Source organism: Microcaecilia unicolor, chromosome 2 (assembly GCF_901765095.1).
Source record: "Microcaecilia unicolor chromosome 2, aMicUni1.1, whole genome shotgun sequence".
Lineage (NCBI taxonomy): Eukaryota > Metazoa > Chordata > Amphibia > Gymnophiona > Siphonopidae > Microcaecilia > Microcaecilia unicolor.
The window spans coordinates 229618494-229641411 of NC_044032.1; the positions used below are offsets into that span (position 1 = coordinate 229618494).

The following is a 22918-nucleotide window of genomic DNA, read 5'->3' on the forward strand; positions in this document are numbered from 1 at the left end:
GATCATCCGCTGTAAAAGCAGAGGAAGGAGAATGAACCAACAAAAGCGATGTCAAATCATGTAAAATAACATATAGCTTTTTCGAATTTGGTGCCTTGACAATCAGATCGGAATAGAACTGCCTTGTAGCACATAAATCTGCTGTTTGTAAAACATGGAAGCCTCACGAATTTTCTTTTTATTAGTATATGATTTATTTCGATTTCCTCTCCCAATGGTTGCTCCCTAAGCAAACGAAGGTGCCCAGAGAACCAAGGTTCCTGCTTCCTTAAAGAAGCAGCAGGAGTGGATACTGCCCTAAGCAGGGCTAAAGATTCTACAATACTTGCTAGAGCCTGATTCCACGTCTCCGCAAAAGGCCCATCCAATCTGCCCTTCCTCAGTAACCACTAACTCCTCCTTTTCCTAAGGGATCCCACATGCCTGTCCCACATTTTTTAAATTTTGACACGGTTCTCATCTTCACAACCTCCACCGGGAGGTCATTCAATGCATCTAAAATATAGAACATGAAAAGTTCTCTACGATGACGAATTACAGAAGGCAAAAGTAGAGACTAATAGACGATTCACCACTGGAGACGTAAGTCCAACAGTCTTTATTATATCAGAGATAACGACCCGACACAGGCCGTGTTTCAACGCTAAAAAGCGTCTGCATCAGGGGTCAATAAATACACCAAGTAATGAATGCAAAACGAAGAGTCCTACTTGTATATGTGTTGTCAACTCACTGATCACGTAGCACCAAACAGAAAATGCTGGATACAAACTATAAGAGCTCTGATAGTTTGTATCCAGCATATTCTGTTTGGTGCTACGTGATCAGTGAGTTGACAACACATATACAAGTAGGACTCTTCGTTTTGCATTCATTACTTGGTGTATTTATTGACCCCTGATGCAGACGCTTTTTAGCGTCGAAACACGGCCTGTGTCGGGTCGTTATCTCTGATATAATAAAGACTGTTGGACTCACGTCTCCAGTGGTGAATCGTCTATTAGTCTCTACTTTTGCCTTCTGTCATTCAATGCATCTACCACCCTTTCTGTGACAGAGTTTTTTGTTAGATCCCTCCTAAGTCTATTTCCTCTTAACTTCATCCTATACCCTCTCATTCCAGAGTTTTCCTTCATTTGAAAAAGGATCACCTCCTGTTCATCAACGCCTCTGAGGTATTTAAATGTCTCTATCATATCCCCACTCTCCTTCCTTTCTTCCAGCACATACATGTTGAGGTTCATAAGCTTGTCCCTATAGGTTTTATGACTGAGACTGCTTACCAGTTTTGTAGCCGCCCTCTGGACCATCTCCATCCTGTTTATATCTTTTCATAAGTGTGGTCTCCAGATCTGCATGCAGTACTCTAAATGGGGCCTCATCAGAAATTTGTACAAGGGCATTATCACTTCTTTTTTCCTGCTGGCCATCCCTCTCCTTATGCACCCAAGCATCTTTCTGGCTTTGACTGTCGCCTGTTTGGTCACTTTAAGGTCATCAGACACAATCACCCCCAAGTCCCGCTCTTCTTTTGAACACAGAAGAACTTCACTACATATATTGTACCGTTCCCTTGGATTTCTGTACCCCAAGTGCATGACCCTGCATTTCTTAGCATTAAATCTTAGTTGCCAATTATTGGACCATTCTTCAAGCTTCGCTAGATCCTTCCTCATGTCATCCACACCTTCCAGGGTGTCTATCCTATTATAAAGTTTGGTACCATCCGCAAAGAGACAAATATCACTCATGAAGATGTTAAAAAGGATTGGCCCAAGGATCGATTCCTGCGGTACATCACTGATAACATCCCTTTCCTCAGAGCAAGCTCCATTTACCATTACCCTCTTTCTAATTCCATTTAACCAGTTTTTAACCCAGTCAGTCACTTTAGGTCCCATACCCAATATATTTATCAGTCAACTGTGTGGAACCGTGTCAAAGGCTTTGCAAAAATCCAAGTACACCACATCTAGTGCCCCTCCCACATCCAACTGTTTGGTAACCCAGTCAAAGAAATCAATCAGATTTGGTCTTACATGACCTGCCTCTAGAGAAGCCATGCTGCCTCGGGTCCTGCAGTCCATTCAATTCAAGAAACCTCACAATCCTCCGCTTTAGAAGCGTTTCCATTAGTTTACTCACCCCTGAGGTCAGACTGACAGGTCTAATTCCCAACCTCTTCTTTACTTCCGCTCTTGTGCAGAGGGACATCTGCCCTTCTCCAGTCCTCCGGGACCACTCCAGATTCTAAGGAAATGTTGAAGAGGTCACACAGCTGAGCCGCCAGAACATCTCCGAGTTCCTCAAGTACCCTCAGATGTATTCCAAAAGGTCCCATCGCTTTGTCTACTTTTAGTTTAGCTAGCTTCTCACAAACACAGACTGGTACTGCACTGGGGGGAGCAATGAGGAAGAAAGGTGCTGGACAGGAAGAAAGATTCATTGAGGAGAATAAAGAAGGGAGAGGTCACAGAGAGGGAAACAGGTGCTGGACTTGGGAGAGAAGATGGATGGTGGACATGAAGAAAAAAGAAGTGCCAAATGTACAAGGAGACTTTGCCAAAACAGTTAAGAGAAGAAAAAGGAAAGCAGAAAACAGAGACTGGGACCAACACAATAAGAAAAATAAAATAGAATGACCAGATAACAAAGGTAGAAAAAAATAATTTTATTTTCTATTTATTGATTAGAATATGTCAGTTTTTGGAATGTGTATCTGCCAGAACTAGTTTAGGCATGGCTGGGGCTCATGAGAAAAATCTTACTCATCGGCCTTCAATTTCCAGCACAATGGTGGTAAATCTCCAGCTTTGAGATGGGCCACCCTTGGCATCTCTGAACTCCTTTACCTTTGTTGGCAGGGATACTAAGCCCTGACAGCCAAATAAATGGACTGCCACTGTTCTCCGCTGCTTGTTTCTGGCTCTGAGCAGCATGCCATGCCAGGACTTCTCATGCAAGTATGTGCAAGAATTCCTGGCATGCTGCTTAGAGCCAGAAACAAGCAACAGGGAGTGGCAGTAGTCTATTTATTTAGCTGATGGGGCTCAGCATCCCTAACAGCAAAGGTATGTGTAGTGTCCCTGCACCGGGGTGGGGGGGGGAGGAATGTATTGCCCCCTCTAGTCCCCCCCCCAAATTGCAGGGCTGGCTACACCTGGAGAGAGAGCTATTCCCTTCCCTGTGGAGGTTGAGGATGAGTCCAGGACTGAGATGCTCGAGGTTCTGGATTATTCTTCTCCACCTAAAGAGGCTGTGACAGGTGCCCCCAGACAGAGAGGCTAGAACTCTTGATTCTTTTGGGAGGAAGACGTATCAGGCTGCTATGCTCGCCGCCAAGATTCAGTCATACCAGCTCTTCACGAGCGTGCACTTGTGGGACTCGATATGGCAAGTGTTGAGCTTGGTTGATGCACTCCCTAAGGAGCTGGCTGAGCCTTTTCGCCAGGTGGTCAGGCAGCAGAAGGCGTGTCGAAAGTTCCTGGCCAGGGTTACATTTGACACTTTTGATGTAGCATCTAGGATCGCTGCTCAGGGTATAGTGATGTGCAGACTCTTATGGCTGCGTGTCTCTGACCTCGATCATTCTGTCCAGCAGCGAATGACGGATGCTCCTTGCCAGGGGACAACCTTTTTGGTGACAAAGTAGAGGATCTTGTTGATCAGATCAAGAAGCATAATGATGCTATGGATTCTCTCTCCCACCGGGCGCCTTCTGCTACTGCCTCCTCATCTAGGAGGTACTTTAGGTGGAAGAGGAGTGCTCCCTATTCCTATCCTAGGCGTAGGTACACTCCTGCTTCTCGGCAGCCTGCCCAGGCTCAGCCCCAGCACGCTCATTCTCGTCAACAAATTGGCTAGCAGATTGCATTTCCTTCACTTATGCCCAGGCTGGGTTGACTCTAGAGGGCTATGTCACGGCTCATAATGTAAGAGCCATAGCTGCGTCAGTGGCTCACTTAAAGTCAGCCTCCATTGAAGAGATGTGCAAGGCTGCAACGTGGTCATCAGTCCACACATTCATATCTCACCACTGCCTTCAGCAGGATGCCCAACGCGACAGTCAGTTTGGGCAGTCGATGCTGCAGAATCTGTTTGGGGTTTAGAATCCAACTCCACCCCCCCTAGACACATTTTTGTTCTGTTCCAGGCTGCACTCTCAGTTAGTTGTCTATGGTTGCGAGGCCCAATTGACCAATGTTCATTGTTTTGAGTGATACTGGTTGCTAGGGATACCCCACATGTGAGAACAAACAGCCTGCTTGTCCTCTGAGAAAATGAAGATACTTACCTGTAGCAGGTATTCTCCAAGGACAGCAGGCTGATTGTTCTCACAAGCCCGCCCACTTCCCCTTTGGAGTTGTTGTTGTTTGTTTATATGCTTTTTGATTAAACTGAGGAGGCACGCTCACGTGACGGGCAGGAAGTCGTCTGCGCATGCGCACCAGAAGGCTCTGGTAAAACTTTTTTATTTTTGCTGGTGAAACATTTGCCGTTTCCTGGGCTGACGTGGACGTCAACCCACATGTCAGAACAATCAGCCTGCTGTCCTCGGAGAATACCTGCTACAGGTAAGTATCTTCGCTTTATTGCTGTACACTTGGGTGAATCTCTTCATAAAGGCGGATAATAAATCCCAATAAATAAATAAAATGATAAAAGCTATTATTTTAATGTTTACTATTTACTTACCAAGCAGCTGAGAAAGATAAAAACAGTAGAAAGCATACAGTGGTGACTGATCCAAAGCCGACTGCAGCCACCCGCCACAGAGAAGGCGATAACCCTGAAAGAAAAAGTCAACAACTCCCCTGAATGAGTATCAAATGGGGCAATTCAGTCTCATCATTCAGCAAACAACAGCTAAAAACAAAAAAAATGCTACAGCATAATTCTTGTATTGGATTTCTTCATATGTCATGCACAGAAGGGCCACGTTAACCACCTATGGAGCCTTGAACAAACTTTTGTGGATAAGCCTCACCAACCCCTCCCCACCCAGTCTAGTGGCTAGGGTTACCAACTAGCCAGTTTTTAAATGGTTGCTGACAGAGCATTAAATCAGACATATAACTTTCACATTAGAACACTCCTAAGTATTCAAAGCACACATCATACCCAGCAGCAATAGCAACTAACAAACATATTTCAGAAGATGAGTCACGTAAATATTTTAAACCAATTTTTTATTCAAAATTTTTAGGGATCCTCAGAAAATATGACATACTTAAAGCATAATTATTTTTGTTCATTGCAAAAGTAGCTCCTTCCTCATAGGTCCCAATTTTTTGTATCAAATCTTCTTTAGAAAAACTTATTTTTAAGTAAAATGTGGTTCAGCATGCTTTCAAAGTACTTAGCTTCAAAACGCTGTTCAGCTGATGATTAATAAAACTGGACCTGCTGCAGGTGATGTTTGTTACTATTGCTGCTGGGTTTGAAGTGTGCTATGATAAATTACCCTGCTATATGAAGAACTGTCCAGTTCATTGTGGGCGCTGCTAAATGTTGGCAGCTGTGCATGTAAGTCATAGTATTCTATAGGCTTTGGGGTTGGTGCGGCAAGCCTGTTGCTGCACGCCAATCCAGAACTAATGCCAGAATACCACAGGAGCCCGGCGGTAGTTCCCACCTGTAGCATGCACCGTTTCCAGTGCTACAAAACTATTTTCTCATTTTGGAGCACTGGTGCTTACCCTGTGGTAATTAGGCAGCACCGTGCGCTGCCTGGTTACCACCGGGTTAGTGCGGGAGCCCTTACCACTACCTCAATGGGTGGCAGCAAGTGCTCCCCTCCCCCCCCCCCCCAAAAAATGAGAAAAAGACAGTCTTTTGCCTGCTGCGGTAAAAAGGGGCCTCAGCATCTCAAAAAAGACAAGCTGACACTAGCGAAGGCCACGCCCCCCCATTTACCACAGCTTAGTAAAAAGACCCCTTTGTGTGCAACTGCAAGAATCGCCCCTGACCCACCCATGTGCACGCCTTCTTTGCAGTTGCATGCTGCAGCAGTGAGGTGCTATGTTTATAGAATACATATGTAACTGCAAATCAGTATCAATTAAGGGTCAATATAGGTACTTGAAGCCAATTAGTGCCTAATTTATAAATTAAATTAGGTGTGTAATTGGCACTACTCTATAACCTGCACACACAATTTATAGAATTTAGGGGTTAAAGTGCATACTGTATGAAACAAGGTCACATTTTTATTTTTAGTTTTTTTTTACTATTAATTTCAACATGACACTCAAGCGTACACTTGAAATGAAATCAGAAAAAAGACAGATACAGAAAACCCACTTAATAGAGGAAATAAACATCATCCATTAAAGTCCACAATATTGCTGGAGTCAAGCAGGAAATATAAAATACAGTAGTATTCCTTGGTCGGCTGCCACCCGGAGCGGATCGCCACTTTGCACAACCCACCTCCACTCCGTGTGAAGTGTCGTCCCCAAACCAGTGCATCGCCTCGACCCCCCCCCCCCAGGTGCATTGTTCTTACCTCCTGGGGTGCTCCCTGCACACCCTCACACCCCCCGCAGCATGCACCTGGGGCAGACCACCCCCACCGCCCCACCTTCGGTATGCCGCAGTAAATATAGAAAAGGAAATAAAACCCTAACAACAAGGCAGATGGATCTTATACGGCGACAGCCAGATTACATGCTAACCAAAGGGAACTACCATCCAGGGCCACCAAGGGAGGGGGGCAAAATTCCATGGGCCTGGCCTCCAAGGGAGCCCAGGCGTTGGCACTGGGGTCTCTCTCTCTCTCTGTCTCTCGCCTGCTCCTGAAGAAAACTCCTGTGCCGGGCCCCCCTTGGAGGCTGAGAAGGAGTGGACACAGCAGGGCTTCGAGCCAGGGCCTCTGGTTTGGCTGGCTGGCTAGGTCCTGTCCCCCCCAAGCCTCGCCAGAAGAGATCTTCCTCCAGCACTGCTCTTCACTCCGTCACATTGCCTGCCAAGTGGCTGCTTTTCTCCTCAGGCTGTGCATGCTCGGTTTTGAAACCGAACATGTGCGACGTGAGAGAAAAAGCAGCTGCAGGGGCAGGACAGGCAATTGCGGCAGAGTGAAGAGTAGCGCTGGAGGTAGACTTATTCTGCTGGTGGGGCCTTGGGATCCCTGCCAGCCAATGTATTTGTAGTTGCGGGGTGGGGCAACGACAACGATCCTGGAGGGGGGGGGGGGGCAGCGGCAGCCCTGCCCCGGCTCAGTCTCAGAACTTACCAAAACTGAAGAGTTCTTTCCCCAAATCCTTCCCTTCTCCCAACCCCCCATCCACAGTCAACTTCTCCCCTGAAGATCTACCCCCCCTACCTCTTTCCTTCCCTGGTGGTCTAGGACAGTGTTTCTCAATCATCTCCTGGAGGCACACCTTGCCAGTCAAGTTTTCAGTATTACCATAATGAATACGCATGAGATAGATTTGCATATGGTGGGTCTCTGCTATATATAAATTTGTCTCATGCATATGCATTGTGTTAATCCTGAAAACCTGAGCGACTAGGTGTGCCTCCAGGAGAGGGCTGAGCGGCACTGGTCTAGAGTTCTGGGGCAGAAGTGAATTCCGATCACCCCTGCCGTTGGCAGGTTCAAAACAGCACTAACAACCCCTTAGTCTTAGAGCTAGGAGTCAAGTTGTCACAGTGCCGTAGCAAGGGTGCCTGTCACCCGGGGCGGGTCGCCGCTGCGCACCCCCCCCCCCCCCAGGTGCAGGGCACGGCGCCCCCCCTCCGGAGCGCACCCCCCCCCCCGAAACGCACCCTACCTTTCAGTGGGGAGCAGGCGGGAGGGCTGATCCGCCCCCAGTGCACGTCACTGGGAGCTGCGTCGGCTCTGCTGCTTCCCTGCTTTCTCTGCCCCGGAACAGGAAGTAACCTGTTCCGGGGCAGAAAGAGCAGGGAACCAGCGAGCCGACACCCCCCCCCCCCCAGCGCATGCACCTGGGGCGGACTGCCCCACTGCCCCCCCTTCCTACGCCACTGAGTTGTCATCCTCTCTCTACATATTGTTTTCCTATTTTTATACTACTGGAACCCATTTATGCTTTGTTTTCAATAAATATTTCAATAAATATATTTTTTTTTTTATATGTGTAGAATCAATGTGATCCCTTTGAACCTTACAGATTTTTATGCCCACTGGAAAAATCCTTATTGTGGGCCTGCAGCAAGTGGATTAGTGCTCTGCAGTAGAATTTTGGATTTGAAATTTTGATTTAGCTCACATGTTTTCAGCAGTAGTACAAGGTGAGTTACATTCAGATACAGTATTTTCCCTGTCCCTGAAGGGCTTATAATCTAATTTTGTATGTGAGGCAATGGAGGGTTAAGTGACTTACCCCAAATCATAAGCAGTGCAGGTGGGATTTTGAACCCTTGTTTCCCTGGTTCTCAGTCCCGTGCTGTGTCCAAGTGATTCCCAGACTTTTTACTAAGGCAGAGCCCCTAAAATATTTTTTCATACACCCTCAATTTATATAAACTTATATATGTTCATACAAACAGATTCTACAATCTAATTTCTTAAGGAACCCTTAAAGAGTTTGAGGAACCCAGTTTGGGAATTACTCCTCTATCCATTAAGCTGCTCCTCCACTGACACTTCTCCCCCTTGTGTTTTGTTTTTTTTAGGAGGAATAATGGCAGCAGGCACAGAATCTTAATATTAAAAGGTGGCCCTTTGTGGCCTATAGAGGACTTTGGAAAAAGTGGATTACACAGATATATTTGTAGGGTGCCCCACACTTGTGATGTGGCAGTTAAGTATGTGAAGGCAGCTCTGGAACTAGGAGCCTGTGATATGAGTCATAGTGAAATTGTCTCCCACTGGCCTAGACCTACACTGGAAAAGTAGTGCCAAGAAATTATAGAAAAAACAAGGACTGTGTGAAGGGGGGGCCACATTCCCGGATGCCTCTTATTAAGCCCATATTCAGCTGTCTTTGTCACAAGAAAACACCTGGTGCAGTATGCAGATGACAGATACACTCTGCTCAGACATGAAACATTAGTCTTGTAGTCTAGGTGCAAGTGGGAATTCTTCTGTCATGAATAAACCAAGTATTTCTCACATCTGACATTGTAAGTTGCTAATTCTGTCTGCTGTTGTGCCCTGGTAGCTGCCACAGCTGTGCTTGACTGCAGAGTGACCGCCTGGAGACTTGCTTACGGAATGCACATAGGGCATCTGGCACCTGTCATTCCAAGCAGACAATTGTCCCCCCCCCCCCCTAAATGTCAAATGCATACAAGAGCTGAACAGAAGAATAAAGATTTGGTATCAAAACTGGAGTCAGATGTACTGTATAGACAGTGGCGTTCCTAGGGTGGCTGACACCCAGAGCGGATCGCCGATGCACCCCCCCCCCGGGTGCAGCACCCCCCCCCCCCCCGGCGAAAGGACACCCCCCGGGTGCATTTTTACCTGCTGGGGGGGGGGGTGCCGCGTGCCTGTTGGCTTCACTCGTTCCATGCTCCCTCTGCCCCGGAACAGGAAGTAACCTGTTCCGGGGCACAGGGACCACGGAACGAGCAGAGCCGACAGGCGCGTGGCACCCCCCCCAGCGGCGTGCACCCAGGGCAGACCGCACCCACCGCACCCCACTAGGAACGCCACTGTGTATAGAACAATGGGTCACATAAAAATATTAACAAATTGTTGTTTCACTCATCCTCTTCAATTGGTTAGTTCCTCTCTGGTCCATGATGTATATCAAGCAAAACAATAATACCTGCTGTACAATGTACCCATAGTGATGTCATCAGACAGCTCATTCTGATAATCACACATGTACCTTTTATCTGTGCCCAACTCACGCAAGACTGTGCTCTGACCTGTACAGGAAAACAAGACCAATCAGGATCACCCCAAATTCATCACACATAATAACACTATAAAATGATTTCACATGTGAAAAACAGAAAAAAAAAGATGTATATTAGTTTCACATATCTCTAATCTAGTAGAAAAAATGCTTTCATTCTAAGGGAACTATCTACTAAGTGGTCAATACGCAAAGCAATTTAACTGGCCAGAAATGAAATCGCCAGTTCGGTGCTAACTGCTCATTTTCAGCAGCACTTAACTGCTCAGTGACACTGAAAATGACCAGCTAGTGCCAAACTCAAAACCAGATATTTTTGGGGGGGCTAAAGATTGGCTGGTTAAGCGCCAATATTCAGAACTTAACTGGCCAAGGTAACTGCAAAAATAGGGCCGCATAAAAGTCAGTCTTATCTTTATGTAGTAATCCATAGCCAGTTAAGTGCTGAATATTGCACTTAACCAGCTATGCACATGGACCGGCACTGAATTTCCAAGAACAATGTCGGCAGCAGTCAGCAAAATGAAAGCACCACTGGCTGAATATCGACCCCTAAGTGGTTAATGAAGGATTAGCGCACACTAACAGTGTGAACGTAACAGTGCTTGCTCATTCCCATGTTAACTGCCAAATGCAGAAAGGGGCAAGGAATAGGTGGACTCTGCTTTCATAGATAACGTGGAGGTAGTTAACTGTTAAAGCAGAATAAAACATGGAACAGTTAATGGTATTTCAATAAAATAAGTTAACTGTATCACATTTATCTGCAACATAGTTAACACACAATAAGGAGGTTATTTTAGAAGAATCTTTACCTGTTGATAGTGTCATTTACACAGTAACACAGTATATATCTAGATTGTGTGCTTGTGTAAATGGTGATTTCAGAATACTGCTATTTACACGTGGAAATCAACACCACACAGAAATTTCAAGGCGACACGGTAGAAACATGGTTTTGGGCATACTATGGGTGGGACAAAAATGTACATGGGTATTCCACATTTTCACAAAGGGGAAGGACATATAATTTCCCTGACGGGTTGAACAGAATTTTTAAAAATGCTCATTTTTGGCCAGGGCTTTACATGAAGGATTAAGGAAGTAGTTTTTCTTAATCCTGACAGCACTTATATGTATAGGTTTGTAAAATAGGAAAACTGTTTCATTTCCAGGTGTTTAATTGTTTAGTAATAGTTTTTCCTTGTACCTCCTTAGATATGTTTCTTGAATCCTCACTCAAGTGGACTTGAGTAATATATTTCATACTAGTAAAAAAAGCCCCGTTTCTGATGCAAATGAAATGGGGGCTAGCAAGGTTTTCTTCAGAGTGTGCATGTGGGAGTGTCCCTGCCCTCTCTCCCTCCCCCCTTCCCCCTCCGAGTCCAGTCCTTCAGTGTTACGTTTCCTGCTGTGCTGTGTTTGTATTACTGAGAGAGTGAGGGCGTCTCTCTCCCCTCCCCCCTCTGAGTCCTTCACTGTTACAGAGAGAGGGATTTCGTGCTGTGCTGTTTTCCTTCACTCATGGGGAAACCGGATATCTCTGGCGCTTCACATTTCCGGCTGGAGGCGTCATAGAACGTTGGGGTTGCCTTTTATATATTTCATATTATTATTTCTTTTCTTTTTCATATCATATTGTATAATATTTTTCGTTTTGAAATATTTACTTTTCTTATTCAAGTGTGTAATCTTGAGATACAGTGGTGGAAATAAGTATTTGATCCCTTGCTGATTTTGTAAGTTTGCCCACTGACAAAGACATGAGCAGCCCATAATTGAAGGGTAGGTTATTGGTAACAGTGAGAGATAGCACATCACAAATTAAATCCGGAAAATCACATTGTGGAAAGTATATGAATTTATTTGCATTCTGCAGAGGGAAATAAGTATTTGATCCCCCACCAACCAGTAAGAGATCTGGCCCCTACAGACCAGGTAGATGCTCCAAATCAACTCGTTACCTGCATGACAGACAGCTGTCGGCAATGGTCACCTGTATGAAAGACACCTGTCCACAGACTCAGTGAATCAGTCAGACTCTAACCTCTACAAAATGGCCAAGAGCAAGGAGCTGTCTAAGGATGTCAGGGACAAGATCATACACCTGCACAAGGCTGGAATGGGCTACAAAACCATCAGTAAGACGCTGGGCGAGAAGGAGACAACTGTTGGTGCCATAGTAAGAAAATGGAAGAAGTACAAAATGACTGTCAATCGACAAAGATCTGGGGCTCCACGCAAAATCTCACCTCGTGGGGTATCCTTGATCATGAGGAAGGTTAGAAATCAGCCTACAACTACAAGGGGGGAACTTGTCAATGATCTCAAGGCAGCTGGGACCACTGTCACCACGAAAACCATTGGTAACACATTACGACATAACGGATTGCAATCCTGCAGTGCCCGCAAGGTCCCCCTGCTCCGGAAGGCACATGTGACGGCCCATCTGAAGTTTGCCAGTGAACACCTGGATGATGCCGAGAGTGATTGGGAGAAGGTGCTGTGGTCAGATGAGACAAAAATTGAGCTCTTTGGCATGAACTCAACTCGCCGTGTTTGGAGGAAGAGAAATGCTGCCTATGACCCAAAGAACACCGTCCCCACTGTCAAGCATGGAGGTGGAAATGTTATGTTTTGGGGGTGTTTCTCTGCTAAGGGCACAGGACTACTTCACCGCATCAATGGGAGAATGGATGGGGCCATGTACCGTACAATTCTGAGTGACACCCTCCTTCCCTCCGCCAGGGCCTTAAAAATGGGTCGTGGCTGGGTCTTCCAGCACGACAATGACCCAAAACATACAGCCAAGGCAACAAAGGAGTGGCTCAGGAAGAAGCACATTAGGGTCATGGAGTGGCCTAGCCAGTCACCAGACCTTAATCCCATTGAAAACTTATGGAGGGAGCTGAAGCTGCGAGTTGCCAAGCGACAGCCCAGAACTCTTAATGATTTAGAGATGATCTGCAAAGAGGAGTGGACCAAAATTCCTCCTGACATGTGTGCAAACCTCATCATCAACTACAGAAGACGTCTGACCGCTGTGCTTGCCAACAAGGGTTTTGCCACCAAGTATTAGGTCTTGTTTGCCAGAGGGATTAAATACTTATTTCCCTCTGCAGAATGCAAATAAATTCATATACTTTCCACAATGTGATTTTCCGGATTTAATTTGTGATGTGCTATCTCTCACTGTTACCAATAACCTACCCTTCAATTATGGGCTGCTCATGTCTTTGTCAGTGGGCAAACTTACAAAATCAGCAAGGGATCAAATACTTATTTCCACCACTGTATGTTGTAAAACGAATACAAAAATAATAATAAAAAAAAGAAGAATCAGTAATGCTGTGTTCCTTGAATCAAGCCTGATAACTATCTCATTAAGCATGGCCATCAGTGTATGCGCTGTGCTGTGGCCTACCCATTATGCAAACTGCCTTGGTTGCTGTACATTAATTTTAGCCAGGAAACCCTACATTTTTGGAGAGAATCACACTTAGCGCCAATTCCTGTGCCAAAATTTAGGCACCAAACTTACACCTGCTGAAACCTGTTGCGAATGCTGGCGCCCAAATTAGGTGCGCTGAGGCCAGGTTCTATAATTCTGAATGCAACTCTTCAGAATGCCCCTGACAAAGCCATGGCCACAACCCCTTTTGAGTTATGTGCTAGTAGAGTTAGGCACCATGTCTTATAGAATAGCACACAGCCGGATGAATGCAAATTTTGAGCGCCAGCATACAATTATTAATATTAATTGGCTTGTTAATTAATTTGCGCATGCATCTTGGGTGCATGCACAGATTTGGGCACACACTTCTGAGTGCCATGTATCCATGTATGTATGTATGTAATTAAGAATGCACATACAACACAAATCTGTCCAAATTACACTGAAAATGTCTATGACCATATCACGTAAAAGTTAGAGCCTTTGTATCGCTCCATGGTGCAACCGCACCTCGAATACTGTGTGCAATTCTAGTCACTGCATCTCAAAAAAGATATAGGTACAGAGAAGGGCGACAAAAACGATAAAGGGGATGGGACAACTTCTCTATGAGGAAAGGCTAAAGAGTTTTCCTCTTCAGCCTGTAGAACAGACGGTTGATGGGAGATATGATAGAGGCCTATAAAATATTGAGTGGAGTAGAACGGGTAGATGTGAATCCCTTGTTTACTCTTTCCAAAAATACTAGGAATACAGAGCACAAAATAAATCTCGGCTCAGGCCCACCCATTTTTACAGCAGCTGAACAGCCACAGCCTTAGGGGTGTAGCTACAGGTGTAGGCGTTTTCATTTCTGGGTGCCAAAGGAAGGGGAAAGGACTTCAAAGGTATTTTACCTGTTTTGCTTAATCAGGCATTTACATTTTTTTATAAAGCAAAGTATATGCCATTGCTGTAATCATACTGCAGGATCCTGTTATGTGTGTTGACATATTTGTCATTATAGTAGACTTATATCTGGTCAAGTTTGATATGGCATAATGTAACTATATTTAAAAATATTGTTATTTCCCATTAAGTATGTATGTGGTTTATGTTGATGCAGGGCAGCTGTTGGGCAGACTACTTAGAAATCCATTATCAAGTGCATTCTAAGGCATTATTTTGTAGAATCCCAAGAAACACTACTCATAAATAGTGCCCACCCATATTAGCTCCGAGCCCACCCAAAATGTCAGGTCTGACTACGCCACTGCTTCACACCAACTCATACTACTGTTGCCCCCTCTGACCTTTTCTACTATTCTCTCCTATTTTTATTGTAGTTCTTTTTACGAAGAAGACTTTCGTATATTGTTATTATTGTAAACCGCTGCGATGCTATTCTCCTTAGCGGTATATCAAATAAAGCAAACCTAAAACCTGAACCCATTCCCTTCCTCTCTTCAAGCACTCTTCCCCACCTTCATGCCTCCTCTCTCCCTTCCTTAATTCTTCCACCCTCAACACCATCTTCATACACTTTTCTACATTTATCACCCCCCTTCCTGCCACTTGAATATCTTCCCCATCCTTCTCACTTCTTTCCTACACTATCTCTATCCTGGGGATATTCTCCCTCTCTATCCCTTCCTCTAGATATATGTTCCCTCTTCCCATCTACCCACTCACTCCAGACAATCTTCCCCCATTTGTACCAGTGGCAAACCATGGGTCTCCAGTGCCCAGGGGGCCAACATTTACATCCGCATACCTTCAACATCTCTTTTTGGCCCTCTGCTCTGGTGGTCCAATCCCAGCTGGCAGGAGAGCAGAGCTGGCAGTGCAGCAGGCCCAGTACTTCCCTAACCTTCTCTTCCTGCCACTAGTGCCTCTCCTTCGTATACAGTTCACAGCTCAGAACAGCTGTGTGGGTTACCTGATGCTGTATTGTACAGTAGGAGAGAAGCCAGTGAAGGCTAGAAGGGGTTAGAAATTAATCTGGTCTGCCATGTCACCAACTCCTCTTCTGCTGTCAGCTGGGGTCCCTGCTTTATTCACTGTACCCTCCTCTACCATAGTCCAGCTTGTCCCCTCCCCCCCCCCCCCCTCAATGGTCCAGCATCTCACTTTTTTCTTTCCCCACCTGGTCTAGCATCTCCACTTTCTCTCCCCCTCCCATTCCCCCATGGTCCAGATCTCCCCTTTCTCTTTTATCTTCTCCCATGGTCCACATCTTCCACCCAGGGTTATATACACCTCTTTCACTAGCTGCCTTTTCTTGGGTATTTCTATATATATAGCACTTGAAAACTCCATGCAGAATAAATTTCTGCCTAAGCATATTCTGTAAGCGGAGCCTATATTTAGGTGTGGTATACAGAATATACTTAGTTGATATCAGAGTCCTTAAAACTACGTGCATCCGTTTATCCCAAGGGAAATATGGCAACAATGCTGGTGCAGAGATTTAGGTGCAGAGAGTGCATATTCTATAGCAGTGCACTTAAACTTTGGAATGCCAATGAAACGCTCATTTCCCCACCCATAACCATGCCCCTTTTTTGGCTGCACGCTTTAGAATTTAGGTGCAGTTCATTACAGAATACGCTTAGCGAGTTGTGTGTATAAATTCTAATTATTGCAAATTAGTGCTCATTATTGCTTGTCAAGACCTGTTATCAACACTGATTAGCTTGTTAAGCCAATTAAGTTACATGCAGTGTTATAGAATACACCTGGATTTCGGCACTGAATACTAGGCGCAAAATATAGAATCTGTGGAAAAGGGGACTATTCTATAAGTGTGCAACTCCATTTAGGCACCCCAAGGATACACAATGGGCACTCACATTAAATAAAAAGCTATCTACTCTATAGCAGTATTTGGGTGCTCAGATTCTTTTATAGAATACTAGTAAAAAAAAGGCCCGTTTCTGGCACAAATGAAACGAGCGCTAGCAAGGTTTTCCTCGGAGTGTATGTTTGAGAGAGAGTGTGTATGTGAGAGTGTGTGTGAGAGAGAGTGTGTGTGAGAGAGAGAGTGTGTGTGAGAGATGGAGTGTGTCAGAGAGAGAATGAGAGAGAGAGATGGAGTGTGTGTGTGTTTGTGTGAGTGTGTGAGAGACAGAGTGTCTGTGTGTGTGAGATTGTGTGTGAGACAGAGAGATAGAGACTGTGTGTGTGTGACAGAGAGATAGAGTGTGACAGACAGAGAGTGTGTCAGAGAGAGTGTATGTGAGAGACAGTGAGTGAGTGCCCCCACCCCCTCTCTCAGGGCCCCCCTTCCCCCCCTTTATGGTCTGAGGACCCCCTTCCACCCCACCTCTCTGGTCTCTGGACCCCCCTCCCCCCCCATCAGGTCCCTGGACCCCCTCCCCCTCCCTCTCCCCTGCCCCCTCCCATGCCCAGCGACCCTCCTCTCCCCCTTTTTACAGATGGACCACGCATAGAGACAGTCCGTTATTCGTAATAACTTTTTGCTATTGTTTTGGGTGAAGGTGAATGGCTGCAACGACGGCAAGCTCCACCTACTGGCTTCAACCCTTACAATGGGCTAGATATGCTCGCCCAAGGAGGGTTAATAAACCTGGGCTCACCCCGTCCCCTGCTGTTCTCAATCTAACCCTCCTTATTGCTTACCCCCAAGTTGCAACCCACATCGAGTGCAAGCAGTGGCGGGGCTCGCAGACAACTTGATGTTGGTGCCGGGAAAAGGCTTCGGAGCAGCGCACGTGGCAACAAAAAATCCTGGCTTCGTGATTCGGCCTCTTTTCTCGGTACAGTAGAGGCTGGTGTTGAAGGAAGAAAGCAGCGGCAGCACGGTTGTTGTTATAATAGTATCCGCGGCTGGCTGGCTGTTTTTTCTTTACATTTCTCTTTTTCTGTTCCTCCTCCCCGCCGACGTTTTCCTGTGCATCCATTGGTTGCGTGTCATAATGGGTCAACTGACGTCAGCAATTTACGGAGCCTAGCAGACCAACTCCAAAGGAGCCACTGTCTGAGGCAGCAAGATTAGAAGATTGGAGGTGAGAATTATTATATAGGACTAGCATAGGATAGTATCGGCACACCTTGCATTTACATGCCTCCAGTTATACCAGCCATAGACCTGACATAACTGTGGTATACATAACTTACAGTGTTCTGTAAGTTGCATGCATAATTGGGAGGCCTGCCCATGTCCCATGCATGCTCCACTCATGTGTATGCCCTCTTGCATTTATGCACTATGCCACTTTAGCACACTGTTAAAAAATAGCGCTTAAGCATCCTGCTAGTACTTTTGCAGGGAAATGTACACTTATGCACATCAATGTTAGTATTCTGTACATTTATGCATACGTAAATGAGGATGCCCAGTTATAGAATTGTCTTTAAAATGCTTACCCCAAACTCATGACTGTTCTACAGTGCCTGTATAGAGGCTAAGATAGAAACTAATGCCCTTCCCTTTTCTATTAGTGGAGGCCTTATTCAGTACCCCACCCCCATTAACACTGAACTGTTACATTTCTAACCCCTCTCATGCATCACCAGAGTTTAAGCCAGTTTGTCATCATAAGTCCGTAATTTTATTGAATAATGTATAGCCTTCTGTTTACTTCTTGAATCCATTCCATCTCATTTAATCAACGAATCTGGGGATGTCGAGTGGATTCCTCTTTGCCATAATTAATATGCTTTTAGCTGAGGATTCTTCAAAACATGCTTTTGTTAATCCTCTTTTAAAGAAAACTTCTCTAGCAATTACAGGCTGGTTTCAAATCTCTTTTTTTTTTTTCAAAGTTGATTGAAAGAGAAGTTTTGATTCAACTCAATGACTCAAAGTCAGAGACACAAGGTCACAGAAGAGGGTGAAGAAAACAAAACACCAATATGGTGAACAGCGACTTTATTGACAAAATAACTGGACACTGGGTCTGACACAACCGCGTTTGAGCATCCACCCGCATGACAACATTGCTAAAACAATTGTTAAAAAAATAAATAAAAATAAATTACATAAGGGAAATGGTATGTCAGTAAAAGCAATCAGAACAACAGTGGCTTCTTTCAATGAGTTGTTCTGTTTGCTTGTTTTAACAATGTTGTCATACCCCTGATACAGCCAGATGCCGACATGTGGCTGCATCAGGTCTTGTGTCTACGAATTATTTTGATAATAAACTTTTACCATACTGGTGTTTTGTTTTCTTCACCCTCTTCTGTAAATTGTTGTCTCCGGCTTTGATCACCTTCAGTGTGATCAGCCTCTTTTGCATCTCTACAACTCAATGACTTTCTGAGGGGCCAATGTAATAATATGCTGTGAATTAGAACTTCACTGCACATTTTCCTAATGCAAGCATTAAAACAGTAAGAACAAAATGTACACTGGATGCTGTAAGCAAATCATGTGGGTCAAAGGAGGCTGCTACTCAACATGGAAACAAATAGAGTTTATCACATCAGGCTCATGTCTGAACACCTGGTTCTCCCTGTCTCACCATCTCATAAGAACAGCTCAGGGGTTCAAGTACCTATCAAGCCATGCCAGAGGCAAATAACTAAAAAAGCACTATTGAGCCACCAAATGCCTTTAGCACATGTGCATTCAATATGTGGTATAGACTAGGAAAAGTGAAGCTATCAAACATCAAAAATTAGTATTACCTGAATAATCAGGGAAAAAAATATTTTTATGGGACCCTCTGATGGTGTTGACATTCCAAAACTGTTTGTGGTCAATATACCCAATTCATCATTTGTCTCAATTTTGTAGATGTTTTTTTCTATTTTTCACTCAATTTCCACCATTCTATAACTTTAACTTATACTTATATTGTGATCAGTGCACTTATCTGATACTTCTTTAGTAGATCATGGACCATAAACAATTTTATTTATTTATTTTATTGCATTTGTACCCCGCACTTTCCCACTCATGGCAGGCTCAATGTGGCAATGGAGGGTTAAGTGACTTGCCCAGAGTCACAAGGAGCTGCCTGTGCGTGAAGTGGGAATTGAACTCAATTCCTCAGGACCAAAGTCCACCACCCTAACCACTAGGCCACTCCTCAGATGGACCCTCAGATGGTGTCAACACCATCTGAGGGTCCATAAAAACATTTTTTTTCTGATTATTTAGGTAAAGCTAATTTTTGATGTTTAGTACTTGTTCAGCACTGCCACTGCCTCTGCTGCTTTTCTCCCTGTATATAAATTAAAAAAAATATATATGCTGCTGCCTGTTGCCACTGATCAGGCTCCCACAACTCTGGATTTCTTAAAAGGTGAGTGCAGTGGTGGAGGCACTCTAAATGACTGAGGGCTAGATGCACTAAACTTAACGAGCCAGCAACATGGGTTTTAAACTGGTTCTAGCCAAGTAGTAAACCGGGACATGCACAAAAGGGCATTGTCCTGTCACGGTAGCAGCTAACGAAAATGGAACGCAGATGAGCAAATTAGTATTATAATGTGTATGTGATGCAATTTTATTTATTTTAGTTACATTTGTACCCCACGCTTTCCCACTCATGGCAGGCTCAATGCAGCTTACATGGGGCAATGGAGGGTTAAGTGACTTGCCCAGAGTCACAAGGAGCTGCCTGTGCCTGAAGTGGGAATTGAACTCAGTTCCCCAGGACCAAAGTCCACCACCCTAACCACTAGGCCACTCCTCTGATGCACTACCATCTTCCGATCCCCTTACCGTGGAAAACCTAACGGGAGGTCTGCACCTCTCGTTGGGGCTGCTGTGAGGGAATCAGAAGGAAAAAAAACGTACAAACCTTACAGGTTTTTTTTTTTTTTTTGCTATTTTCCTGCTCATACCTCCCCAGAAAATTCTTGCAGAGCTGAGCAACACCTATAGTGAGCTCCAAAACCTCTGAGAAGGACGACAATCTGGAAAAATAAAACGTCGAAGTGCTCGTCAGGGACGTCCTTCTAAAGTGCCTAACATGGACGTCCTTCACTCACAAAAACAAAAAAGGACGTCCCTGATGAGCACTTGGACATTTGCAGCTTTCTCCAAGTGAAGGGCTACTACTTATTTTAATCATTGCTTTAAAAGTTGAACGAAGGAGCTTAGATTTGTCCCACTTCCTCATCGTCAGCTGAAGCTCCTTGAGAGGGCTAATGGACGATTGTGAGCCCCCCCCCCCCATGGCCTCTCAGCCAATCACAACGCGTTTAGCTGACACCAGTGACAGCTAAACGCGCTGTGATTGGCTTAGAGAGACCTGGAGGGGCATAATCAAAAGGGACGTCCAAATAGTCCTCGCACGTCCCGATTCTCTCCGGCGGTGGTCGTAAGAGAAATGTGTCCAAGAAGGACGCCTATCAACAAAATCTGTAGGAAAAAAAAAAAGTCCCGTCAGGGACGACCATTTTTTTTTTAATGTGAAGCTGTCTTTGGCATGCGCAGAGCAGCCAGTATAACGACTGGCTGCTCTGCGCATGTCCAGCTGGCCAACTGGCTTCCAAGGAAATTGTGTGCAAATGAGCTAACAGTGAGCAGCTCATTTGCATGCGATTTCCTTCATGCATGCCCTTTCCTTACCGATTCGCTAAGGGATCGGCAAGGAAAGGGCTCTTTACGTGGGGTTAGTGCATCTAGCCCTGAGGCTGGAAGAAAATATTTGAAAGGGAAGGTGGGGGGGGGGGGGGGGGGGTTGTGATTCAAGCTAGGAGGCACTTTCCACTGGAGGTTCAACAGGTCATCTTCCACTCCTTTAAAATCGCTGAGCCAAACACCCTAAGCACATGCAGTCCTCACTTTGCTTTCCAAAATGTGTCTTTTCCAGTATTACAGTGTTGCTGCTCCACCATCAGGGCAACCATAGCAGTTCAGCTTTGTTACTGAAAAATTACAGAGCAAAATTTAATAAAGATCATACGCCTTTTTATGACAGTAATACTGAGTCATGCAAACAAACGTGACTGCAGACCATGAGCCGACCCAGTGATCAATATCAAAGTGTTGAAGCAAGGACTCATGGGGAAGTGGACAAGTCACACTGGATGCAACTGACTGCCAGTCCTATGGACAAAGCTTGTATGCTCAAGAAATGCACTGCACATGCACAATAAGGAAACAAATCCTTCATGTGAGGGAGACTGAAAGAAGGAAAATTAGTATATTCAAAATACAGTAAGGAGTAACAGAGAGAAAAAAAACTGAAGGGAGACACGGCAGCACAGTGCACAGGCTGTAGGTTATTGAGTCAGGGTATTGAGTCAGGAGTGGCCTAGTGGTTAGGGTGGTGGACTTTTCATCTTGAGGAACTGAGTTCAATTCCCACTTCAGGCACCAGCAGCTCCTTGTGACTCTGAGGCAAGTCACTTAATCCTCCATTGCCCCAGGTACAAATAAGTACCTTTACACAATATGTAAGCCGCATTGAGCCTGTCATGAGTGGGAAAGCATGGGGTACAAATGTAACAAAAAAAATACTCTCTACTCAATTGTTAGTACAGGGAGCAAGTAAGTTTTCACGCTCATGCAAAAAAAAAAATCCAGTCCAGGTTTTATATGTAAACAACAAGAACTTTACTGAAGATACTGCAACAGCCAGTTCAAATCCCTTCAGAATAAAACAAATTAATTTGTACTCCAACTTGATATCCGGTACAAGTCAGTCAGAGCCAAACTCAAGGATATGGTGTAAATCCTCTAGTCCAAATTTTGTAAAATCCTACAGTATGTACATATTTACTGCTCCTCCTGACAATTACTCATCCTTTCTAGGTGAAGCAATCTAAGGCTGTTGCTGCAGCACTGATGTAGAAAGCGATCTCCACTCTGTATCCGACCTCCCTGTCCGTCCAGGCTCTTTCCTGTTCCTGCTCCCAGGCTGGGTTACCCTGCTTCCCACCTGCACCACTCCTTCACGGTTAATGATTTACTGACAGAAACCTCCACTTAATTCAGCCTTGGTTTCTTGAACCTGTCCAGGACACCCTCTCTTCACAAGGGTTCTGGCGGGGGGGGGGGGGGGGGGGGGGGGGGTAGAGGCAACTAAAGACCTCGTGCTCTCCTCAACAACAACAACATTTATTAACTCCAAACTCCACCCTTACTGTCATTCAACAATCAAGAACATTTCCCTCAGCACTTTCCCAAACATTCCCAGAGGCATAGGTAGGGGGGTGCACGGGAAGCACCAGCTCCCCCAAACAGATTCTGGATGAAATGGCGCCTATGCGGATTGACACTTCAGCCTTGCACTGGTGTATTTTACAACAGGTCTGCTCCCCATGACCTCAAAACCTGACTAAGATTCTGAACACTCCCCTTAGGGCTGGGCTTCTCCTCTCCCTTTTCAACCCACTTCTCTCCCCTCCAGTGACTCTAGGGAGGGGCTCCTCAACAGTTTAGTAATCCCCATTATAATGGGGGATTACACATGTGTGTTATGTGTCTGTGTTTTGTCTGTGTTGTGGCTCATGGAATTCTTTACAATCCTCTACGCGTATATCTTTGAATGCGCGTGTCTTGTGTTTTGTCTAGATATATATCTCAAATTTCTGTGTTTATCTGTTTTTTTGTGTGTGTATCGGTTAGTATGTCTACATCTGTGCATATATATGAACGTGTCTGCGTGTCAATGCATATATGCATGTATGTATCTGAACATGCAGGCCTTTCAGAGAATGACAGAGG

General features: G+C 45.0%; 1 protein-coding gene across 1 annotated transcript in view; it reads right to left on the reverse strand.

Moving 5' to 3' along the window:
• SUSD1 (sushi domain containing 1) overlaps positions 1–22918 on the reverse strand; it is a 326856-nt gene that overhangs the window by 33824 nt on the left and 270114 nt on the right. The window contains exons 20-21 of the mRNA XM_030191973.1: positions 9804–9843; positions 4696–4789 (exon numbers count right to left, since the gene is read on the reverse strand). Coding sequence (XP_030047833.1) covers positions 4696–4789; positions 9804–9843 — 134 coding nt within the window. The remainder of the gene's footprint in view (positions 1–4695; positions 4790–9803; positions 9844–22918) is intronic.